This window comes from Haliaeetus albicilla, chromosome 19 (assembly GCF_947461875.1).
Source record: "Haliaeetus albicilla chromosome 19, bHalAlb1.1, whole genome shotgun sequence".
In the NCBI taxonomy this organism is placed as follows: Eukaryota; Metazoa; Chordata; class Aves; order Accipitriformes; family Accipitridae; genus Haliaeetus; species Haliaeetus albicilla.
The window spans coordinates 29,386,903-29,396,138 of record NC_091501.1 but is presented as its reverse complement, the minus strand read 5'-3'; the positions used below and the strand labels follow the sequence as shown (position 1 = coordinate 29,396,138).

The 9,236-nt window shown below is 41.3% G+C and overlaps 1 protein-coding gene and 1 long non-coding RNA gene across 2 annotated transcripts in view; both read left to right on the top strand.

The window, feature by feature from the left end:
- Window positions 1-9,236, top strand: part of LOC138689998 (uncharacterized) — a 149,974-nt gene that overhangs the window by 122,070 nt on the left and 18,668 nt on the right. The window lies entirely within an intron of this gene.
- MED21 (mediator complex subunit 21) lies at window positions 509-6,720 on the top strand. The gene is made up of 4 exons (XM_069807018.1): window positions 509-634; window positions 974-1,088; window positions 3,117-3,217; window positions 5,865-6,720. The coding sequence occupies exons 1-4, from the start codon at window positions 593-595 to the stop codon at window positions 6,039-6,041; spliced, it is 435 nt and encodes a 144-aa protein (XP_069663119.1). The 5' UTR covers window positions 509-592; the 3' UTR covers window positions 6,042-6,720.

Below are 9,236 nucleotides of genomic sequence, written 5' to 3'. Positions count from 1 at the left end.
TCGGGGGAGGTCCCTGGCTGGGGGAAGGCTGACATTGTACCCAGCTTTCAGAGGTAAGAAAGAAGGGGTTTAAGTGCTGAATGACGGTCAGCTAGACACCGGACACCTACTGGTGGGCACAAGTCGGTATTTATTGACCAGCCCAGGGGCACAGAGGACTCTTGCTGGCTCTAGGCCGGATCGTTGAGGACGCTACGCTCCTGGCCCTTCGCCGCTCCCCATCCGCTAGACATGATGCCGGCTCAGCTCGGGGCAGGAGCAGAGCGTGGAGCGGAGCCGGCGGCAAAGCGACTGTCGTAGGGCAACAGCTGTGCCCTCCGTGGCACGCCGGCCTTCTACCGCCGGTCACGCAGGAATTAGGGTAACACGGAAATTAGGTTGCTGCCGCCGCCGCCCGCTGCCGCCGCCGCCCGCGGCCCCTCCGCCAGAGCCGAGGCGGCACCGGGCCTCCTCCTGGCCTGCAGGGGACGCGCCAGGCCCGTCCCGACCCACCGGAAGGAGCCCTGCGCCCCGCCCCGTCCCTCCTCCGCCCACCCAAAGCCCAGGCGCCCTATTGGCCGCGCTGGTCGCTGCGGGCTCGGGCGCCGGCGCCATGGCGGATCGGCTAACGCAGCTGCAGGACGCGGTGAACTCGGTGAGGCGGGCGCTGCCCTCTTCTCTCCCCCGACGCCCGTCGTTCTTCTTGCCGGCGGGGAGGGGAGGCTGGTGCTGGGCCACGGCCCCTCCTGCCCCCGCGGCCTCCGCCGCCGCGCCCGGGCCCGGCCGCCGCCTGTGCGAGGGGGTGCGACCCCTCTCCCCGCCGTCCCCTGCTCGCAGCCCCGAGGGCTGGCAGCCCCCGGGGAGGGGGGTATCGCTAGGGGGTGAGCGCCCACCTAGCGCGGGTGGGCCGCTGCGTGGGGTCCGCTGGGATGCAAAATAAAATCGAAATGGCCTTCGTAGCAAAATAAATTAACGACCTCTTTGCCGCTTGCAGCTCGCAGACCAGTTCTGTAACGCCATCGGAGTATTGCAGCAGTGTGGCCCCCCAGCCTCTTTCAGCAACATTCAGACAGCAATAAACAAAGATCAGCCTGCTAACCCGACAGAAGGCAAGTCTCTCTTTCTGCGTCTCCTAACAAAATGTCAGCGTGTTCTGGTATTGTATGCTCTGTAGTACAAAATCTGTACTCTATTTCAGAGTTCAGCAAACAATTTCACCAGTAACTGCTGGAGCGACTGAAGTTAGGTCATAAATTGATGCTATCTGCACTTGCTGCATGAGACTGTGATAGCGGAAAAGTAATTTTAAGTGTTAAGTAAGCATTGTGATATACTTCTTGTGCTGGTTGCTTTGCACAGAGATGGTAGCTCTACAGATACAAAGCGTTTTAATAGGACTGGTGCAAGAGGTTGTTAATGAGTTGTCTGTTACTTCCAAGAAGTCTTTTTAGAAAGAATTAGTGTTAGTTTTATGAGTTTAAAATTCTCCACGCCATAAACTTTTGATTATTTGCGTTTCTCTGTGTATCATCTGCTTATATAATTAATCAAGGAATAACATCACGTTGAATCTCCCTGTTGGCATTTGTGGTTTTGATGTTGGCTGCTTTGTTTTGGGGGGTTTGGGTGGGTTTTTTTTGAGAAGAGAAACTGATCTAAGACACTGAAATTGGCAAGTGAACTAAAAGTTCTCTCTGATTTGAGTACTTCAGGTTAGTATTTAAATAACCATGTTATTCTAATCCTGAATTTTTTAGTTCTTTTCTCACCCCACCCCTCCTGAGAAAATTTTATATATATCTTCTATCAGATTAGGTTTGTCTATTAGGATATCAGGGGAGACTGGTTTGGAGTACAGTGATGCACTTTCTAGGACAGTTGAATATTAGTTCTTTATTGGTCTGTGGTGGTTTGCATTCTGATACTGGAATTAGTTGGAAGAGCCAGCTGAAAGGCTTGTTTCCTTCCTCATCTTAACTGCTGCTGTCCCAGGTGCCGGCATCAGTGTGGTGCCAGGATCCTAGACGCTTTGTTAAGGTCCTAAAATGGTAGGTCATGACTGACTTCTCTTTTGATTTGTTTTTTTCCTAAAATTCTGAATATAGTGACTTCAGTAAAATCATATAGCCACATTAGCGATGCTGATAAGGGAAAACAAAACTACCAATTATGTGTCTTTAAAGTCTTAATAAGAAGGCCTTAAAACTCTTTACAGGTAAACTCTGTGGTGACCCCAAATAAGCTTTAAATGGATATATTGGTTTTGTTTGGTGGGGTTTTTTCTAAGTTAAAGTCAAGTGTACCTTTGATAATGTCAATCTCTTCTATAGATTTTTGGCATTAGAAAGTATTTTTTCTCCTGCATCCGCAAATCATTCATGAACCATGCAATATAAACAAATGCATAAGATCTTAAATTATAAATTGAAATGGGCTGTTACAATATTTTAGCGATAGTAAGGAACTTAATTCAGATCGAATGGATGCAATTCCATATGGAAAGGTTTTGTTTCTGGCTTATGATGCCTTTTACTAAAAGTTCTTCCAATGATATAGCAGCTGAATTAAGGTCTGTTATAACCTTCCAATCCTTTTCCATTTCTCAGGGGCAATTTAACTTTTTCTGTGGCTGAATAGGAATTCTTTTTTTTTTTAAATTAACCCTAAAATTCTTTCACTAATGATCTGTTGCTTAGATGGATTATTTCAACCATGTTATTTGAATCACTATTTTTATGTCGTTTCTAGTGTTCTTTTTTTGTCTAGTGGCAGATTTCGAGGCAAGGATTGAAAAGTTAAATGAGTTTCTAGCTACTTCTCAATACTTAATGTAGTGACTAGGACACTTAATACTGGTATTAGTAATTTCTTAATTGTCTAACTGTGATGGGAGTTCTAGCTATTTTCTCATTCGTACGAAGCCCAGCCCTTTGTATAACCAGTTACCTTGTTTAATCTAGGATTGGAATCAAACTACCTTCATCTAACACGGTTGAGTTCCCATCAGTTGTTTTCTTCATGGAGGAGAATTTTTAACACCTGCAGACTTCAAGTCTGTAGGATTTTCTATGCTGTGTATATGGAATTGTACTTATTTCTAATAATGTACTGAGTAGGCTGGCTTTTCTTTTTTAAAGAGTACGCCCAACTGTTCGCAGCATTGATTGCACGAACTGCAAAAGATATTGATGTTCTAATAGATTCCCTGCCTAGTGAAGAATCGACAGCAGCTTTGCAGGTAAGAGTGTTCTTGATTAAAATATTAAAACATAACTGAAGGCAAGCTTCTTCCTTTTTTAAAATGCATTTTTTACTCACTAGGTGGTGTTGAAAAATGATTTTAATACAAGCCTGAATTTTTCATGAGGGTAGCTTGTGAGTACTTTATGGGCTTAGTGGAAAACTGAACTTGCATCTAGTTCTAAATAAGATTATACACAGTGAGAATATTTTAAATTTAGTTTTCTGTTAGAATGTTTAAAAAAAAAGTGCTTTTATCATAACACCTCAATCCCGGAAACTGCTACCCCTTTTTTTTTCCCCAGCTGTTCAAATATTAATACAACAGATGCAACAGTACTGATGTGCTGGGGGGGTGTTGTTTTTTTTCCCCTTGGATAATCTTTCACATTCTTTCACTCATTAGGAGCACGTTTCATTTTGTAGCTGCAGGGCCAACACTTTATTGAAGCCTTGTGTTCTTCCACAGTGTTTCTGGTTGTTACAGGGTTTGCAGGGTATCCTTTAAGTTCTCCAGCTCTGTCATAAAACAGTTCTTTCACTTTTCAGTAACAGCGTGTCCTTTGGGCCAGCCAAACTTGGTGCTTTTGTTTCTTGCTCCTTTGCTTTTTAGACTTTAGACCAGAGTTACTCTAGGAGGAGCTTGGGAATGGAAAGCAGGCACTGGCCAGGCAGCTATTAGCAGGTGCAGCCACTATCACAGCCTCCATTCCCTGCCTCACAGGAGCTGAACTGCTGTGAACAGCTTGTGAGTTCTCTCACAATACTTGGCTGTTTCTCACTTCCAAAAAATGCCTTGCACCCATGATTCAAAGAATGCCACTGTACTGGGGGTTGGGTTGGGGTTTTTTTGCTGTTATTTCTACAGATCTTGCCTATTAAACAGCAGCATTTTTTGTTGTTGTTGTTTTGACTCTTAACTGCTAGATTTACATCAAGTGTTTTCTTTTTAGAATGCAACAAGGATCAAAAGAGTGCTGTTTCTTTGAGAACCCTGGAACTGCTTTAAGATCACCTGAAGGTTTTACACCTGGGTTGATAATCTGTAACTATTCAAAGGCATCTTACAAAAGACTAATAGTAGAGGTGCCTGCTGGGCCAAATACAAATGACTTAACAGTGACATCACATTTGGTTTTAAACAGAGGGGGTTAAATTTGGAAACGTTGCTAGTCACAGTAATTGCTGAACATACTAATTGGGCCCATTAACACCAGCGTAATTTCATGTAATTGTGTATTTAATAGCTGAAGACAGCTTTCCTGCTGCAGACAAATTACAGGCTTCTTCCATGATTGAGCAGGGTCTGATGCAGGGAACGTAGGGTGCTCCAGAAAGAAGTTGGTTAGCCAGTAGGGGCATGCTTTCCTTAGAAGTGATACTCGGAACAGTTTCTTGCTCTGTTAATGCAGAATCTCATTTCACAAGAATTTCTGGTCTTTTTTGTTTGGTGTGGTTTTGAGGCAAGTTAGCTTAGTGAGTCTAGTTTTGATTTTTATTTTCTGTTGTTTAATTGATGCAGCATCAAAGATAAATACTCTGCCATTCTTTAAAAAAAACTGTTTTGAAGGTGCTTCAAACATTGAAATATGCAGTAGAGGTTATGTTGAGAAGTGATGGATAGATACTTGGCTAATAGAGATATACTTAGGCTGATTTTTTTTTAAATTTTTTTTTAATTAAGGTTGTCTTGGTATATGTTTCAAATCTGAGGCTTGTCTTAAAAGGGGCTGTTCTACACTAATGCCTAACGCAATTTACCCGTCCCTTTTGAGTTCCTTTGTGGTGAAGTTGGCAGTACGTATTCTACTCAATTCTATGGCTTACCTGCAGTCAACTATTTATCAACTGAGACTGAAGTAATTGAGCTGGATTCTAAATTTCTAACTTTTACCTTTTGCCATCTTCCATCTCTGACCCTTCCTCCAAGAACTATCAAGTCCTTAATGCATATATTGACCTTCACTAAAGACATCAGTGTTGCAGAACAGAAAGTGAATATGTGGATAGAATTTGCCAGTTAGTTTAAGCGTGACTTCTTAAGGACCTGTATAACTGCTTTAAAAAAATACCAGTTTGAAACTATTTTATCTTTTCTGTTATCCAGTTAGAACTAGTTTTAGTAGTTTTAAATTTGGTAAATATTTTAAAATATTACAATATTTTGATGTTAAAATGTTTTGTTTCACTAAATTTTGTCTAACTGAAAAGCAGGTTGGTTCTGAAACAATACTGAAGAAAAAACGTTAAATAATACAGTTTAATCTGAAATATGCTATTTAACGGAAAGGTTTAAATAAGTTATGCTTACATCTTGCTGAGCACCTTTCAGTAAGGGAGTGGGGAGGGGGATAAATACTCAATTCTCATCAAGAAAAGCTGTACTGAGCCAAGAGTTGTAATATGAAAGAAGCTAACATCTCTATTTGGGGGAGCAGTTGTGTTTACTCCATGGGGATATGCACTGTTTTAGGCTGCAACCTATAACGAGTTGCTTTGAAGTTGCTAGTGTGTAATTCAGAGGCTAAAGAGAGAATCTTTCTCTTTTCTAGGGAATGCTAACTGTTCCATTCGCATCCTTTAGTAGCAAAGTAAATTTTGTATTATATTTGAAAATCCGTACTTTTCTCCCTTTTATTTTAAAGGCTGCTAGTCTGTATCGATTAGAAGAAGAAAATCATGAAGCAGCTGCCCGTCTGGAAGAGGTAGTTTATCGTGGGGATATGCTGCTGGAAAAGATACAGAGTGCCCTGGCAGATATCGCCCAGTCGCAGCTGAAGACGAGGAGCGGTACGCATAGCCAGCTCCTTCCAGACTCATAGCACCAGGCGGCAGCGTGCCCCTGCGAAACCCAGTGGTGGCAAGTCGTGCTGGAAACACAGCTCAGTTCCCACAGGGAGCTCTTGACACCCAGCCTGGCTCTCATGGGACTCTTGTGTGCTCTGATTGTCAGTAACAACGTCTTTTATCAAAGCTCAAACTACAGGTTTTGTGCAAGAAACGCTTCTACTGTAGAATAGGTGGTTGTGTTCTAGAATTATGTGTCCTGATGTATGTTTCCTTGACTTAAAATACTAATTTCTGAGCTTTCTTTTCTGTTCATAAATATGTCTGATTTCAGTCTTATTTGTTATCTTCATTACACAGGCCTTAGTCCCTAAAGGGAATTCAGAAGGAAAATACATTAAGAGTATTTGTGTAATTTGCTCACTCTTAATTTCAAACTTTTATGTTCTTCTTGTATTTTTTGTAAGGCTCAAACACAGACACACTTGAATTTGCCGGAGTTCCATGGAGACAGTGCTAGACAGTGATGTGTATACAGTGGTGGCCATCTGTTTTAATTAACAGAAATGGTAATTAAACATTTGTGTTACTACTTGGCTGGTTTACCACCCTTTACAGAGCAAGTAAAGGGATAAGTAAACTCTTAATGTTTGCAGAGTAAGTGTTCTTGCTATTGGCATCTCATTTAAAAAAAATAAATCTGCAGGTATCTGATATTGGCATTTATTATTGTTCGTAATTCACAAATGGGTCTTCAGCTCCATTACTGCCACTGATAAGCTTACTCTTACTTGCTCATGCCACTTCTCTGCTTCTGCTGAATATTCTGCATTCTCGTGGCAGCTGATGAATGCCTCTAAAGCAGACAGTAATAAGGAAGCATTGGATGACTGGGAAGAAATTAGCAATGAGGAAACAAAGTAACTTATTACATAATGTTGCTTTTCCATGTAAGCGGTGGCTGCCACCGTGAATGCTGTGATCGTAAGCAGCAAGAGGCCTGTCATCCCCAATGTGCTGTAGAGAGTTGTTTGTTTTTATCTTCACACATTGAATCACTGAATAAATTTTTGCTTCTCATCTTAGGACTGTAGAAATACCAGCATCTCTTTATATTTGAAAAAAAAAGAACAAACACCACCAGATAATGTAGGGTTCAGTGCATGAACTTGGAGATGACCTGTTAGTCATTTTCTGGTTTTTTTGAGTTAGCAGCCTTGCGTTACTGTAGGATGCTGTTTATTGCCACATAACATCTGCTCATTTCCTCATCAAAACTACCTACTTCTCTATATGGTGGGCATGGTGGTGTTGGGTTGACGGTTGGACTCTATGATCTTAAAGGTCTTTTCCAACCTAAACGATTCTATGATTCTATATTGGATATACTGTTATTAACTTGAAAGTTACACATGTTGCTCTTGCGTATAGACAGGTAAGGGCAATTCAAATGTCTTTAGCATGCTGATTCTTAAGGAATTAGATGCAGCTGCTCACTAGACTGCACCTGTGAAAGGAAGAGTATAGCATGGCACAGGATACATCTTGTATACAGCCTGTTTTGAGGATTAAAAAATACAAAGCTGTTCCTACCTGTTACAAATACTAAAACTGAAGTATTTAATCAGACTGGTATTTAATTAAATATTTAATATTATTTTGTCAAATTTGCATATCTGTAGTCATAAATTTAATCTATTGTGAGGCTCTTGTACTATCCAGATTCTACAGAAGGAAAAACAGTTGGGGAGGTGAACAGGCTACAGCACAGTCCCAGTTCTGTAACGGGATCTTTATCAAGAATAACTGGGCTGTGGCGATTTGCTAAGCTGTCTAAATATGCCTATGTCCTGGGGAGGCTTGAGGGGCCAGATTTTCATTTGAAGTCAGTCATGGGGCCTGTTTTCGGTTTTGTTTTTTTCTAGAAAAACTGCACCCAGTGCATCTCAAGTTGGTTGGGGGGTGGGGTAGATTTTTGTTGTTGTTGTTTGTTTGCTTTTTAAACTAGTGGACTTTGAAAACTTAGAGTGAAATGTTTGGGCTTTGCTTGTGGATTTCTTTTGTTTGTTTTGTATTGAGGTGTCTTAATTTGAGATTTTTATGTTGCTGGAAAAGGGGGTAGATCTTCATAGTAGACTCCCTGGTATAGCTTAACATGTGCATCACCTCAAACTTGTTAACTTGGAAACTTTTTGCTGTGGGAGATGGTGTACATCTTCAGTAACAATACAGTTCTTTTAATTTCATATATTTCTATTTTTTGTGCTTGGAAACGGCTGTATTTCTGCAGCCTGGTACTGCCTAACTGTAGAAGCTTTTTCTTTTAGTTGCTGTTTATTTGAATATGCTAGCCCACTTTATGTTAAAATGTGTATTGGTATCACACAGTTAATTACACTTTAGAAGCAAACCTTAACCAGAGGTATAAGCTTAGTAAGTATGTTTGGTTTTTCAGGTACTTTACCTTTGTGTAGTTCAGTGAATATTGCGAGTTTAATAGAGATGCAGTTTGCGATACAGTTAAAAACAAGTAACACAGTAAAGCAAGAGAGCCGAAATTGCTCTTTTTTGCCTTGAGAAATAATGTAATGTAATGTTTTAGTGAGTGAGTAGTACTGTAAGATGCATGACCTCACTAGTTCTTGTATGTTGTGTTGCTGGACTAGCTGTTGTAAATCTTTACCTGCTCTTTTACAGTCTGCAGCTCAGCCAGTAAGGTTGTATATCTTTTGTTGGGCTCTGAGACAAAGAAGGGGGAAAAATGCCAATTTGCTACAGCTGTCTAACGGACAAAGCATTAGATTGGGGCTTGGAGATGCGGATTCCTTTCCACTTTATCATAGATGTGCTGATTTGTCCAGCCCCTGCTGTTGGGGTTTAAACATCTCTGTTTAAAAAGCAGCGTGTGATGGTAGTGATCTCCGTAGGAGGGTACTCGTGCAAGAATTGTAGGGCATGCAGGATTACTGTGTCTGTACTATTTAGCACCCCAACTTCCAGTACAAATAAAAAAAAAGAGGAGGGGAGGCAAATGCCTTTCAAAAAAGGCATTTTATTTTCCTTGAGAAGTCTTGACTGCCTCCAAACTTTTAATACTGAAGAGAGGAAGGGTGGGGGAGAAAAAAACCCTTCATAACAGCTTCTAACAAACATATCAGGTTACCTGTGAGAGAGCTGTAAAAGGAAGCTTTGGTTGAGACAAGAGAATAAATGGAGGTAAAGCATCATGG

Excerpts from the sequence above, each read along its gene's own strand:
- MED21 (XM_069807018.1), top strand. The coding sequence starts at position 593 with ATGGCGGATCGGCTAACGCAGCTGCAGGACGCGGTGAACTCG. Across the intron at positions 635-973 it reads TGCAGGACGCGGTGAACTCG|CTCGCAGACCAGTTCTGTAA; the intron begins GTGAGGCGGGCG and ends TGCCGCTTGCAG. Across the intron at positions 3,218-5,864 it reads AATCGACAGCAGCTTTGCAG|GCTGCTAGTCTGTATCGATT; the intron begins GTAAGAGTGTTC and ends TTTATTTTAAAG.